The sequence below is a fragment of the Gymnoscopelus braueri genome (genome assembly GCF_963280865.1).
Source record: "Gymnoscopelus braueri genome assembly, chromosome: 14".
In the NCBI taxonomy this organism is placed as follows: Eukaryota; Metazoa; Chordata; class Actinopteri; order Myctophiformes; family Myctophidae; genus Gymnoscopelus; species Gymnoscopelus braueri.
Genome location: NC_137619.1, coordinates 11579739 through 11595979, shown reverse-complemented (window position 1 = coordinate 11595979; position 16241 = coordinate 11579739). Strand labels below are relative to the sequence as shown.

Here is a 16241-nt window from a genome sequence, read left to right as displayed (position 1 = left end):
TAGGGCTGAAGTGGGTAATGTATGTTTTATAATAATAATCAAAATCTACAAAGCAACTAGTAACTAAACTTTTCAAATAAATGTAGTGGAGTAAAAAGTATAATATTTGGATCTGAGATGTAGTGGAGTAGAAGTGAAAGTATTGGAAATTGGAAATACTCAAGTAAAGTACAAATACCTCAAAATTGTACTTAAGTACAGTACTTAAGTACATGTACTTAGTCACTTTCCACCACTGCTAAAAATAGAGGCCTGCCATTCCATGTAGTGGGGGGAAAAAAAGTGATGGCCTCCGTCTGGATGTCCTCTTGCTCGGGCTGCCATGTAAGAAATGCCATTTACGCAGCGGAGAGAGAGAGAGAGAGAGAGAGAGAGAGAGAGAGAGAGAGAGGGCCAACGCGCTGTGACATAGACGGATTGCGTGGGTAATTGTCACACATGTAGATTGCCATGAATAAGCGAGTGTGGCTAAAGGGAGAGAGTGCTGGGGCCCCGGCCCCCAGGATCAGCGCGGGGAGACGGATTGGGGCAATTCCACCACAGCACTGAGGCACCGCTCGCACTATTTATTAAAATGTCAAATTAACATCCTGGTGAAAAATCGCCCCCTGCAACAAAACAATAAAAAAAAAAGAGAGAAAAAAAAGAAAGAAAATGCAATTGGCCCCTTGAGAATAAAGAATTCAAGTTGATACCAGACGGGTTGTATTGCTGCCATGTCTCAGCTCTGTGTGGATAGTTTCAGGGCAGTAAGGTGTGTGTGTGTGTGTGCGTGCGTGTGTGTGTGTGTGTGGGGTGAGGGGGGGGGGGGTTCATACTGTAAGTTCCCGCTGGCGAAACAAAATGCCACAGTAATTTGATAGTTGCAGGAGATGTGGTCATTTTGTTGTGTGTGTTGAGAGCGGAGGGTCTGCTACAACAGTGTTCGCCAAACAATGGGTTGGAACTTGGGTCCCATTTTTGGGGTAGAGGATCAATTTTTATGGGTCGCGAGTCAATATATATTTTTTTACGTTTCCTACAATTTTTTCTTTTTATTATTATTTCAAAAGCTTTTCAGAAAGAAAAAAAGAAAGAAAACATATTCAGATTTTTTTTTTTAAGATTCAAAGGAATTTCAGAAATATTCAAAAAAAGGAAAAAGATAAATCCATATTTTTAAAAACCAAACATAAGAAACAGTGACAATAGTATACAAGCTTACAACACGTTGTAGATCTGCTAATATCACGACTAAATATTACAAATATATAACAAAAATCCAACTCACAATACTTCCATCATCTCCTTTGGGACCCTGGAAAGAAGGAGGAGGCAGATAAACCACATGGAAAATACTAACTGATAATGCAACAATCACATCAATCAATACACATCTATCATACATATACTGTACATTTAAAAAATGATCACTTGGCACAGTATCTGTCTGTCTGTCTGTCTGTCAGTCTGTCCCCACCCTTCTCTCTCTCTCCCTCTCTCTCTCCCCCACACACACCACACACACACCACACACACACACACACACACACACACACACACACACACACACACACACACACACACACACACACACACACACACACACACACACACACACACACACACACACACACACACTCTCTCTCTTATATATACTGTATAAATAAAGCTTTTAAATAGCCTGTATGATTTTCTAACAACGCCTGAAACTAACTAGTCAACTAGATCATTAATAGTATCATTAATATGCAGCACACATTCTTACGTTGCACCAGCATCCTCTACCATTCTAAATATAAGCAGCTATTGATAAATGTAGCCCCCTTTCCCTCTTAACCCATTCAAACCGGGAACGAATCTGTGTAACCACGTAAACCATTATTTTATACTTATACTATTCAAAAATAGCAGATCTACAAGCTCATAGCGTGGCACCGAGTGCCGCGCTATGAGCTTGTAGATATGCTATTTTTGAGAAATCGTGAAAATTTGTTTGATTAGGCCTATGTAACATTTTTAACTCAAATATTTGCTTCTGGGGATACAAATGTCTTCTAAATCCTAACAGATTTTTGGGGAAAAAACGTATTTGCTATTGCAGTGGTTCTCAAACTTTTTCACGTCAAGGACCACCCAAAAGGATATGTATTTGTCCGCGGACCCCCCCCCCCCCCCCGCATCTCAAAATATTTTGTACCAGGGACCCCCCCCCCCCAGAAGCAAAGATTTGAGTTAAAAATGTATATATATATTCAAAGATTTGCGCACATTTTCACGATTTCCCCCCCCCCAAAAAATTCGGCATTCGGTGCCGCGCTATGAGCTTGTATATCTGCTATTTTTGAACCCCCCCCCCCCAAAAAAAAAATTACACCGATGCGTTCCCGGTCCTAATGGATTAACACTGATTAAGATGCTGTCTTATTGATTGCTCCATTGGAGCCGTTTGGCTGTGATGGATGCAGTACAGGCGGAGAGAGAAGCCCTCCTTATAGGGGGTTTGGGCGGTGGGTGCACAACATGCATTGTGCACCGGTGGTGGGGAGATTGGAATGTCTATTTCCCGTCACCACCTGAAGTGCTGTGTGGGTTGCAGCGGACGGATCGTCGCCAGGAGCTGTGAGTGAACGTCTCCCAGGAATGGGTGAGATTACAGTCTGTCTGATAACAGGGAAAGAGCAGGGGCAGCGCCGATAAGCAGAATCGGGTCACATGGACTTGGCCCCCGGCTGCAGAGCGGCTTAAGCTGTAGAGTCCACTCTACATAATCGCCGGATGTCGGGCAGAAAAAACTTGTATGTTCACGTTTTCTTTGGTAAATGTTAACCCATTCAATCCGGGAAAGCATCGGTGTCATTTTAAGATGTATTTGGGTATTAAAAAATAGCGAATATACAAGCTCATAGCGCGGCACAGAGAGTAGATCTGCTATTTTCGAAAAACATTTTTGCAAATCTTTGAATTATATATTTTTTAAAGTGAACATTTGTAACTCAAATCTTAGCTTCTGGGGGTCCCTGGAACAAAACATTTTGAGATGGGAGTCCGTGGCCAAATACATATCTAAAAATGTTTTCTAAATCCTAACAGTATGTTGCTGTATCCAACTTTTTCATGTCAGGGACCCCTAAAATTATATGTATTTGGATGTGGACCCCCATCTGAAAATATTTAGTTCCAGGGACATATCTGAGTTAAAAATGTTCGCTTTAAATATATATATATATTCAAGGATTTGAACAAATTGTCAGGATTTTTCAAAAATAGCAGATCTGCAAACTCATAGCGCGGCACTCAGTGTCGCGCTATGAGTTTGTAGATCTGCTATTTTTGAATAGCCCAAAGTGTAAAATAATGCTTTTTAGCTCAAATCAAAAATGACACAGTTCCAGGTCTTAATGGGTTAAGCTGTAGAGTCCACTCTACATAATCGCCGGATGTCGGGCAGAAAAAACTTGTATGTTCACGTTTTCTTTTGGTAAATTAACCCATTCAATCCGGGAACGCATCGGTGTCATTTTAAGATGTATTTGGGTATTAAAAAATAGCGAATATACAAGCTCATAGCGCGGCACAGAGAGTAGATCTGCTATTTTCGAAAAACATTTTTGCAAATCTTTGAATTATATATTTTTTAAAGTGAACATTTGTAACTCAAATCTTAGCTTCTGGGGGTCCCTGGAACAAAACATTTTGAGATGGGAGTCCGTGGCCAAATACATATCTAAAAATGTTTTCTAAATCCTAACAGTATGTTGCTGTATCCAACTTTTTCATGTCAGGGACCCCTAAAATTATATGTATTTGGATGTGGACCCCCATCTGAAAATATTTAGTTCCAGGGACATATCTGAGTTAAAAATGTTCGCTTTAAATATATATATATATTCAAGGATTTGAACAAATTGTCAGGATTTTTCAAAAATAGCAGATCTGCAAACTCATAGCGCGGCACTCGGTGTCGCGCTATGAGTTTGTAGATCTGCTATTTTTGAATAGCCAAAGTATAAAGTAATGGTTATAGCTCAAATCTAAAATGACACGATGCGTTCCCGGTCTCAATGGCTTAATGCCCTATACCTCATTGTACGAGGGAGTGTCACGCAAAAAAAGTAGCGAAAATTGCAGATCTACAAGCTCGAAACGTGCGATGCATTGTGAGCGTGTAGATCAGCTATTTTCCACTGGCGGGCCCACTGGTTCTTCCCCCCCCCCTCCCCCCACCCCCATTTCCTGCAAAGAAAACGTTCATTTTTTGGGGGACTTAGAAGGTTTTTCCTACCCGACAGCGATGATATCAATGACGCCGTGCTGTCCCTGAGGCTTTCTCATTCACACCTTTTTGAGAGGCAGGAAGAAGCCTCTTTCAGCGAGGCCAGCATATAGCTCTCAAGGAACGGGACATAATGTGACACACAGGGGGGCTTCTACCAGGGCCAGATAACACACTCCAGCACCACTCCTATAACCCATTCAATCCGGGATACGCATGCTGTGATTTTTTTTTATAGATTTGGGGCTATTCAAAAATAGCAGATCTACAAGCTTGTAGATCTGCTAGTTTTGAAAAATGTTGAATTTTGCGCAAATTTTGAATACATGTATTATTTGGAAACAACCTTTTTAACTCAAATCTTTGCTTCTAGGAGGGTCCCTGGAACAACATATTTTGATGGTGATCGGCGGCCAAATACATATCATTTTGGGGGTCCTTGACATGAAAAAGTTTGAGAACCACTGATATAAACATTCATTTTTTGTAGGGGTGTGCCGATATATCGTCCCACGATATATCACGATAGGTTTTCGTGGCGATATGTATCGTTTTGGGGGAAAAAAATATTGTTTTGAAAAAGTAAATACAGTACATATATATTTTTTGCAATAATAATAATGCAAAAACAGAAGTATTTGTTTGCATTTGCTCCCCCCCCCCCCATATATTTTCATATATCTTATCGATGTCGTGAGCCCAATATCGTGTATATCGTATCGTATCGGCACACCCCAATTTTTCTGTAGCAAAAAACTGTTAGGATTTAGAAGACATCTGTAAAGATTTGCACACATTTTCATGTTAAAAAAAATAGCAGATCTACAAGCTCATAGCGCGGCACTCGGTGCCGCGCTATGAGCTTGTATATCTGCTATTTTTGAATAGCCAAAGAAATCTAAAATGAACAGAGATGCGTCATCCCGGATTGAATGGGTTAATACAGTATGTAATGTTCAGGTTATACCCAGGGTTTGTGGAGAGCAATGCCACATCATTAACCCCGTATTTCACAGTACAGTGTAAAAGGTTTTGCTTCAGGCAAAATGTCCCCTTACCGGTGGGCCGAGGGGTCCGGGAGGTCCTAAAGTCGCTCCGCCGCTCTGAAAGGATACTGCCGTTATCATTATACGACTGAATACTGTATCTTCACAGTATGAAGTGAAAGAAAAAAACCTGTTATAATGCTGTATGTTCAGTTCATGTTTAGCAATTTGACTTCACGCATACATTTCAATTGCATAAAGGACAACTTCACCCATTTTCAACCTCTCTTCATATAATAGGTCCTCACTAATGCTCCTGATAAAATTGTGTAATTTTTTTCTACCCAGTCTGTGTCTCATTAGCCTCGGAAACCCAGGCTTTTTTTTTGTTACAAAAGAAAAAAAGCCTGGGGGAGCTATGGAGGAACGATGGTCTTGGACCTTGTTATCTCCTAACCAATCAGAGTGCAGAGGGGCGTCGCTCTAAATTTGGTGACGTCAGCGTGCTCCGTGAACAGGCCGAGGGGGGAGGGGAGGGGAGGCGGGGACATAGATTGGTGAAGCAATAGGAAGCCACGCACAAATCCGGGCGTCTGTGTTTGGGTCCGCCCTTCAAGACCATGGATTGAGCTCGTAGCCTCAGGCTAGTGTCTCATAGACCGTATTCACACGGCGGTGAAAATGCCACCCCCGTTGCCGTGGAAACCGGGGTGGCATTTCATTAACTTAATAGCAATATGGCCGCCGTGTGAATATGGTCTATAGGCATAGAGTTAAAAATAATAGAGAGGGCACCGGATATCGCCTCCCATCCACTTGCATTGAGTTGCTCACCCAGCGCATGGGCCTAATTGAACCCTTCTTCCGGGTTGGAAACGTATTGGAAAATGTGATGGGCGCGGCCTATTTGGGGCTTCAGTGACGTCACTGGAACCCCATGGGCTCGTTCACATACATTGGCCACACCTGCAATACCTCAAATGGCCAGCATGTTCAATTGGCTTCAATGAAACCACTGGGTTCTGGGGGCTTGTCTATAGGAGGACACTTCAGAAACCCGCCTACCAGTGACATCATCGTTAGGAAGTTTTTTTTTTTTTCTCGATTTTTGTTAACACGAGAACAGTGGCTTCCATTATAGCATGCTAACTTTCCAGGAATAGAAAGCCTGCAGTTTCTATTAGCTTGCATTCCCCATCGATGATGTCACTGGTAGGCGGGTTTATGAACTGTCCACAGCCCTCCTCTGACTGAGACAAAGACTGAGTAGACAAAAATGGTGCCATTATATTATCATGACATGAGTATTAGTGAGGGACCAATTATATTCAAAATGGGTGAAATCATCCTTTTAAGGAATACAACCTTTTTTCATGCATTCTACAACCAATCAACTGCAGTACATAGAGTGGTCATGTCATGTGAACAGCCCTTACCTGGAGCTTGTACAGACTGCTCATACCGTTGCCGTTACCCTCCACAGGGGGAACACCCTATGGCACAGAAACAAACGGTAAGCAAGGGTGTCAGTGCTATTTTTGCCAGACCCAAGGGGTTGGCCTACATGAGGCTTTGTCCCCTTTCGTCCATACATGGGCATAAAAGTATGTCCATCTTGTCCCTTTTTTGACCATATATGGACACACGTCGGATTTTATTCTGGGTCTGGCAGAACCAGGTCTCCTGGTCTTGTTTAAGAAGTGGGGCTCACAAGCTTGCAGATCTGCTATTTTTTGTGCCCGCAGAATATGGATGCTGGGGTTCGAGTGGTTAATCAATAGAATCTATGCACAGCAGCCATATTGGGAATGAATTGGGCCCCTTCCTTACTTCCTTCACAGGTGTTACCAATAATACTAATTAAGGCTCCGTTCCATTTAGTGTGGCACAGTGGTCGTCTTATTTTCAAGGACCCCCATAACTCTGAGAGTGTAACCAAATGGAACCAAATGGAACCAAAATGGAACCAAATGGAACCAAATTTCTACACTCTCAGAGTTACACACCCACCATAAGGGGCCATTTGGGAACCAAAATGGAGTGTTTCTAGTGAGCCAACATGCACAATATCAGCGCCCTGGCCAGAATGGAACAGACCCTTCATTAGTATCATTGGTAACACCTGTGAAGGAAGTAAGAAGAGGCCCAATTTCTTTCCAATATGGCTGCTGTGCATAGAGCCTATTGACCAAAACCCAAATCCTATTTTTAGAACTGTGCTCCCCCTCCACTACACCCCTGACGGTAAGCCAAAGAGGCACCGGCGTGCACTGTGTGTGTGTGCTCGCACTTTTAGAGAAAACTATAGGTCTGAGGCCGTTTTACACAGTTAAGCCCTTAAATGCTACATGAGAGAGATCGATGCAGCATAGCTGGTGATTACAGAGACAGCTGGGGGGAGAGACAGGGAGGGAGAGAGAGAGAGAGAGGGGGAGGAAGAGAGAGAAAGAGAGGGAGAGAGAAAGAAAGTGAGAGAGGGAGGGAGAATGTGGGGGGGAGGGGTGGCAAAGGAAAAATAAAAAGCATAAACGTAATGCTCAAACCTCTGAAAATATTTTTGTACTAAATGCATACAGTATGAAACACCTTTTGGGAGAAGACGGGAATAAAAAAAAAAAAAACGTTTTCCTTCAGTATAAAGTGATATATTTGGAAACGAGCTGCTCTGGGAAAGAGGAGAGAAGTCAAGGTTCTCATTTAGAAGCGAGCGGATGCCTGTGCCCTTTTCAAGGCATCGCAGCAATCCCGCGTCCTTCCCCAACCGCAGTTTATGGGACCTGGGGTGTGGGAGGGCACGGCGGGTTCAAGGGGACGCCTGATGAATTATAGATTTGCCTTTAGAAGTGCTTACTCACTGGCCTTTTAAAAGAGAGAAGGAACACCACACCACAGACTGCCAGCCTGCAGGTCTCAACAATCTCACCGCGCATCTGCACAGCTTTCCTCCGTCGGGTTTCTATGCCTCGCGCTACTCTAAACGCCGCGTGCAATGGCGTTCATATCCCACGGGTAAAGGGGACAAGCCCTTTAATGTAAGAGAATCCAGAGGTGTAAAGTAACTAAGTATAATTATTTACACAAGCACTATAATATAACATAATATAACTACTTAATTATACTATAATTTGGGTACTTCTATTTCTTGATACTTTATACTTCTGCTACACTCGCAAATACTGTACTGTCTACTCCACTACATTTATATATACCTGTATTACTACAATATAGGTTGTTAACCAAATCTACAACAAAGCCTGGTTCAGACATTTTCATATCCTGTAATGCCAGTTAATCAGCTACTAAAGCTCGGCATTATGACCTACTAAAACGCCTACTGCATATGGTGGAAAGTAACTAACTACATTTTTAGTACTGTACTCAAGTACGATTTTGAGGTTATTTTACTCTTGAGCATTTCTATTTTTCAATAATGATACTTCTTCTCCACTACACCTCAGAGGCAAATATTGTACTTTTTACTCAACTACAATTATTTGAAAACTTTAATTACTAATTACTTACTATTGTTATTACAAAACATACATTAACCATTTAAGCTCTATTCAACAAACGTTTGTAGTGTACTTAACCCATTGATACCTGGAACGCATCTGTGTCACTTTAGATGTCTTTGGCTATTCAAAAATAGCAGATATACAAGCTCATAGCGCGGCACCGAGTGCCGCGCTATGAGCTTGTAGATCTGCTATTTTTGAAAAAAATCTTGAAAAAAAAATCTTGAAAGAAAATGTTTTAGATTATTTTTTTCAAAATGTTTCAAAATTTCAAAACTTTCAAAAAACCTCAGGTCTTAATGGGTTAAAGTACATTTGAACAATTAAGTAGCCTATATTTTAGGGGCACGGTGGCGCAGTCGGTAACAGAATGTGTATTTGATAGAAAATGAGTAGGTTTTTGGGAGAACTTGTGTCCACCACTGCACACATTTTCACATCCTGTAATGCAGCTAATCGGCTACTGTAATGAAACAAAGACTCCGCATTGTGACCTACTAAAAGCGTCGGTACCGCAGGGCACGTACGCGGGAGCCTCTACGGATCACGTACTGTACGGTACAACGTGCACCGCGCGACCCCTGACGGGGATCTAAGGATACTGTGAGTCATTATCACGGCGCAAGCAGCTGGCAGTGCAGAGCAGTGTGCACGGCGGTATAGGAGAGCCTGAGGAGGAAGGTATAGGAACTTACAGGAGGTCCTGGAAGCCCCGGTCTGCCTGGCGGGCCCTCGCCTCCCTGCCAAACACACACACACACACACACACACACACACACACACACACACACACACACACACACACACACACACACACACACACACACACACACACACACACACACACACACACACACACACACACACACACACACACACACACACACACACACACACACACACACAGTATTGAAGACCACATTCATCACAACCAGGGCTGCAACTGTCGAAAGTCTTCTTAGCAATTATTCTATCGATTACGTTTTCGATTCATTGAATAACCGAGAAGCATGCTTTTTCATATATATATATATATATATATATATATATATATATATATATATATATATATATATATTTATATATATATTATGGCATTCACAACTAATGATTTTTACTAGTCGACTCATTTGACCAAGTAGTAGTCGACTAGTCGACTAGTCGAAATTTACATAAAAAATAAAAAAATGAAAAAATCTTTTTTTTTTAGGGGGGGGCATTGTTTTAATGCCATCCTACTACTATATTACTATTATTATTATCCTCCTGCCCTTATTTTTATGGCGTCTTAAGGGAAGCGCTTCTGGCACAGCAGCACAGCACCACAGCAGCGTCTCCAAGGGTCCCCATTGCCCAATAATAGGCTTTTATTGGGCATACTTTTGACCGCCTTTTGATAAAAAATAAAGTCAGGAGGATAATAATAATAGTAAGATGGGCCATAACTATGGCATTAAAAAAAAGAAAAAAGAAAAAAAAAAGTTTTTTTCTTTCTTTTTTTTTCGACTATTCGACTAGTACCAACAAAGTCGACTAGTGGTTATACTAGTCGAATAGTCGACTAGTCGACTAGTTGGTGAAAGCCCTAATATATATACATATATATATATATATATATATATATACTGCCCACAAAAAGTTTGGAAACGTAACTTTGTTCGATTATTTCTCCCCTTCAATAATACCAATTGTTGTGTTCTATATCATTTTTATCGTTGATTTGTCACCTTTACAACGAGGTACAGCTTGTAAGGATCGGGCATTTGTAGAATGAGCAACACTGCTAAACGTGTGGGTAGCGCCCCAACAATAACCACCATGGATAATGGTTATGGATGGCATCTTTAAATACAGTATTATTATTCTATATAAGCCATATTGATAGTAAGCAATGGGTCACTGTTTTAATCTAGACCCAACCATATTATTGTCTATTACGTTAAAATGGCTTCATGGCTAAATACATACATCTATGTACTGTACAGGAATCAATAAATTATCATTATAGCAAGAAAACATAGTTTATAGATAATCAGACAGAACATCTTACTTTATCTCCTTTTGGTCCAAACTGGCCCATCGGTCCAGGTCTACCCATAATTCCCTGGAAACAGGTGCAAGAATTCAAGCTTGTTAGATTGTGTTTTCAGCAAGTCATGTTGAAAACATACAGAAACATACAGAGATTATACATTCTTATGTGCAATTATGAAATGGATAGTGTGTATTAACCCATTGATACCTGGAACTGTGTCATTTTTAGATTTGAGCTAAAAAGCATTATTTGACACTTTGGCTATTCAAAAATAGCAGATATACAAGCTCATAGCGCGGCACCGAGTGCCGCGCTACGAGCTTGTATATCTGCTATTTTTGAAAAATCGTGAAAATATGTGCAAATCTTTGAATATATATATTTTTAAAGCGAACATTTTTAACTCAATCTTTGCTTCTGGGGGTCCCTGGAACAAAATATTTTGATGCGGGTCCGCGGCCAAATACATATAATTTTGGGGGTCCTTGACATGAAAAAGATTGAGCACCACTGACATAGAAACATACGTTTTTCAGAAAACTGTTGAGATTTAGGAGACATGTAGAATCGGCTACAGGTCTCAATGGGTTAATATAGAGCAATAATATTGCTTTGCCACGAAGAGTGAACACAGCACATGTTTTTTTTTGTGACCAACTTTTTATTTTGCCTTTTTTAAAACAAAGTTCAGAGGTAAGAGACATTACATCACATCACTGTGTGGGCAAGCAGTTCATACACAATTCTCACAGTGGCATACAAAAGTGTCTTTTCAGTACATAGATCGTCCGTCAGTATGCACTGGCGGTCCTGTGGCTGCAAGACAGCCCAGGTCGCTTCTTAACCCCCCTACCAGACCCCCGGGTTCGCATAGACATTATAGGAAAGGGAAAACCATGATGTATACATGTACTGTATATAATACAATATTTTTTTTAATAATGCAATGAAATGAAAAAAAAAAAAGTAAATTATAATTGTGTTTGTTAGATACCCTCTAATCCTGTTACAAAGTAAAAGGGAAAAAAAGCAAAAGAAAAAAACAGCAGTAGAAAAAAACAGTTCAGTCTCAGATGTCAAAGTACAAGTGTTCATCCTAGTCGAGTACTGATTTGACCTTCTGGGCCGCAGTAAGTAATATTTGAATCGATTCTGTCCTTGCGCCTTGTGCTCTAGCACTGGATGCCTCTAATCTCAAGACTTCGTAGAAGGACAGCTTTCAACGGTGTAAACATAGCACAAGATTTTTTTTCGTAAAAGAAATCTCTACTTTTGAGTTTTTTGTATTTACATTTTTTAGGAAAGAAATGACTCATATTGACATGCCCAAATTAGGAACGCCAGGTTAAATTGTCTAAGTATTTGGTAGCTTACCGGTCCACCAGTACGGCCAGTCATTCCAGGAAGTCCATGAACTCCCCCGGTTCCCTGAAAAAGACAAGGTGGAGTGAAATGATTCATAGTGGTGGAAAGTAACTAAGTATATTTGCTCAAGTACTGTACTACTGTATGTACAATTTTGAGGAAAGTTTTACCCAAGTATTTACATTTTCTTCTACTACACTACATTTACAGTACTTAATCATTTACCTTTAGTTACTTTGCATACAGGGATTAGCAACATCAATTTTGTCTGCTCATTTCTTTGCGTCATCACTTCCAATTTCACTTGTTTAGTCTGTATCCTGACTGAGTTCTCTATCCTGATTGGATAAAATTGATAACCCAACCTGAAAATGCATTTTCTGTTTAAATAAGAGCTGAAGAGACATGGAGACTCCTGTTACTGAACAATAGCAAAGCAATGAGTACTATCAGAATATAGAGCTATTTAACACTTATTAACTAATGAAAATCACTTACCCTACCTTTAACTACACATGAATGCATCAAAAATTATAGTAGCGACGCGTTGTGAGATCTGCTATTTTTGCCTATGTTGGCTTAGTAGGCAAAAGTATTCGCCTATAATGACGTACCCAAAAAAGGCAAACCAAGTTTTTCAGTAAAATACCAGAGTACTTCATCCCACAGCTGATCATTCTAGTGGCTAATGATGTAAATATTCATCAGGTTATTGATCCCCATGCAGTGTGAAGGGCCCGGTCTCATTTAACACACATACATCTTCCATGTGTGTGTTCTAGAGCAGTGTTTCTCAACCTTTTATTCATTTCAAGGACCCCCAGTTTGATATTCAGTAGACCGCAGACCCCCGTTTGATACCATGTTCATCTCCGGGAACCAGTGGTGGAAGAAGTACTCAGATATTTTACTTAAGTATGAGTAGCAATACCACAATATAAAAATACTCTGTTACAAGTAAAGGTCCCGTGTTCAAAATGTTACTTGAGTAAAAGAACAAAAGTATTGGCATACAAATATACTTAAAGTACCAAAAGTAAAAGTAGTAAAATGTTTGAAAATAGCAGATCTAGAAACTCACTACGCGTCGCGATGCGACGCGTTGTAGATCGGCTATTTTCAAATAGTCTATGTACTATAAAACAGGGCTAAAGTGGTTAATGTATGTTTTATAATATAATGATTTATATCTGCAAAGTAACTAGTATCTAAAGTTTTCAAATAACTGTAGTGGAGTATAAGTACAATATTTACCTCTGAGATGTAATGGAGTAGGGGTAAAAGTATTGAAATTTGGAAATACTCCAGTAAAGTACAAAATACCTCAAAATTGTACTCAAGTACAGTACTTGAGTAAATGTACTAAGTTACTTTACACCACTGGTGGCGTGCGCTCTTCCCATGTGAGCCACGAGGACGCCCACACGCGGCGACAGCTTTTTGAAAAGACTGTGTCGAGACTTACCAAGGTATTACGTGTAACTCTCTCTTTTTTTAAATCTACTTCTTAATGTCACTTTCAGTGCGACTTCCCTGCAGCCCACGGTGAAATGAATAATGCATTCTTTTTTGTTTCTAAAAATGAGGGGCACACTTTTCAACTTACCTCCTCTCCTTTGTCACCTATAGGGCCTGGGAAACCTCTTTCTCCTTTCACTCCCTATAGGGAAAGGGAAGCAAGTAGTACCAGTGAGGAGTTGTGGAAGCCCTAAAAAAAAACTGAGATCTATAAATGCCAAATCTTACAGCTGATGTCTTGGAATTGCTTAGCCTACTTCGCTGGTTATATAGCACTGTATCCATAGCAACAGCTGGTGCAAGCCATCGCAGAGGAGAGAGAGTGCATGGACGGTATATGTTGTGCGAGGCTTTTACAAGGTTTTTACATCGCGTTTACAGTAACATTAAACACAATTAGAGCCCGACTGATAAACAGGTTTTTCGGGGCCAATGCCAACACCAATATTAGGCAGCAAGAAATTCCAATACTGATATGTATGGGGCTGATATGTTTTATACACACACACTATATAAATACATTCTTTGCAATGATCCCTCAAATGTGGTTAACAAGAAGCTATGTAACAATAAACTTTATTGTCCAGGGCACTGAAACAGTAAACTTCACTGTAATGATAAACCACACACTCACACACACACACACACACACACACACACACACACACACACACACACACACACACACACACACACACACACCCCCACACACACACACACACACACACACACACTGTCCTGTAATGTTCTCTACCGATACATCTGTGATAGACACGGCCGATAAATTCGGTCGACTGATAAATCATCTCTAAACAGAATCTAAACAAAGGTTTATGTAGCTAGACTATCATTTTACTAAATTGTTATTTGTTAAAACAGTTAATAACTCATGTATATGAAACATGTATGTGATATGCAGAGTCAATAATGGGTGATGAGTGTTATATATTTCCTTGTCTTACCTTTGGGCCTTCCTTTCCAGGATTACCGACAGGACCTCTCACACCTGGATCACCCTGTTTAGGACACATACAATACAGGATTGATTGATAGATTTTTTTTATTGAATACTTTATTAACATGATTATTAACAATACAGTACAGTAAAAGGTTATGCTAGTAATACATATAATACATACAATACAATACAAAATATATTGGAACTAGAAAAAGTGCTCCTCGGAGCACAGGTCTCCGCCAGGTGAGGTAGGTTATTGTGGCCTCCTGGTGGCGCTATAATAGTGAAAATAGTGAAATAGTGAAATGTGAAAAGGGTGCCATTTCTTCTTAGGCCTTTCACGGCAATCGGACACTGCATTCATGATTTGAGGCATTTTGTTCCAAAAAAATTGTTTTGCAAAAATCGGCCTCCTGGTGGCGCTATACTGGGGCAATGTTAAAAGGGTGGCGTTTGTTCCTCAACATAGTGTGAATGTGCGTGCAAAGTTTGACCGTAATCTGACGCTGCTGCGTTCATGATCTGCGGCATTTTGTTCAAAACAAGCCAGTAATGCAAACTTTAGATGTAAATCTTAGCCAATCAGGATGGAATATGAAAAATCAAAGATATCGGTCTTGATCACATGACTATAGAGATCATGTGTACCGTGTATTGTGTATTTGCGTGACATTTGCATAAAATCTGAAGGAGCAAAACAATATGCCTTTGGGCCTGGCGGAGACAATAAGTACCTCGTACCATACATTGACTCTGTATGTGACTCCTACTCTACAGTACCGTCACTCTGTGTGTGACTCCTCCTACGGTACGTACCTTGACTCCCTCCAAGCCTTCCACTCCTGCCACACCGAGGGCTCCCTTTTCCCCCTTCATGCCGGGCAGACCTGGCACTCTGGTGGTGCAGACACTGCAGGCGTTCTGTCAGGGCAAGGATAGGACGGATACATGGTCAAGTGTTCGCTTTAAAGCTGCAATGCGTAAGATTCACGTCCCACCTGGGATACAAACCCTGGATCACACGCGCAAGCACCCCAATTCTTTTTTTTTTATTGAGCTACTGTATGGCGATATATTTCCCTTTGAATTTCCTGCAATACCGTTGTCAACCAGTGGGCGTCCTACCCGGCTACAGGATCTAAATGTCTCAATAAGTGTTGAGAGACATTTAGAGACCACCTCAAAACAGCAGCAGTTATAGGCTATTGTTAGTTCTATTGTACAATTGTACTAAAACATGAAAAACAACACAAATGATGGGAGCTTGCCGAAAAACACATTTCCCCCACTGTTTTACACCAGTAAACCTGTGATGTGACAATAAAGATGATTCTGTCCATGTTATATATTGTTTCATTGTACATTGCAGTTAGTTATATTGTATTAACATACTCTACCATGCAGATTAGTTCAAATAAACCAGTATAAATTTAACCCAATGGACCTAGTAAGGGTCTCTCTCTGAGTTACAAACGGATAAATGAACACTGAACCATTTTGACTGTGGTGTGGTGTGACAGATCTAGACTTTTATCAAGCTACGGTGGCGCGCTGCCATTTTGTGTCCTTCATGGCGTCACGTCCCCTGAGTGGAGGACAATGGCCCGAG

At 40.7% G+C, this 16241-nt stretch overlaps 1 protein-coding gene across 1 annotated transcript in view; it reads right to left on the bottom strand.

Annotated features, from left to right (window-relative positions):
• LOC308099849 (uncharacterized protein) overlaps positions 1-16241 on the bottom strand; it is a 266481-nt gene that overhangs the window by 31629 nt on the left and 218611 nt on the right. Inside the window, exons 36-44 of the mRNA XM_080448669.1 lie at positions 15449-15553; positions 14637-14690; positions 13763-13816; positions 12166-12219; positions 10807-10860; positions 9452-9496; positions 6678-6734; positions 5314-5358; positions 1271-1297 (exon numbers count right to left, since the gene is read on the bottom strand). Coding sequence (XP_080304795.1) covers positions 1271-1297; positions 5314-5358; positions 6678-6734; positions 9452-9496; positions 10807-10860; positions 12166-12219; positions 13763-13816; positions 14637-14690; positions 15449-15553 — 495 coding nt within the window. The remainder of the gene's footprint in view (positions 1-1270; positions 1298-5313; positions 5359-6677; positions 6735-9451; positions 9497-10806; positions 10861-12165; positions 12220-13762; positions 13817-14636; positions 14691-15448; positions 15554-16241) is intronic.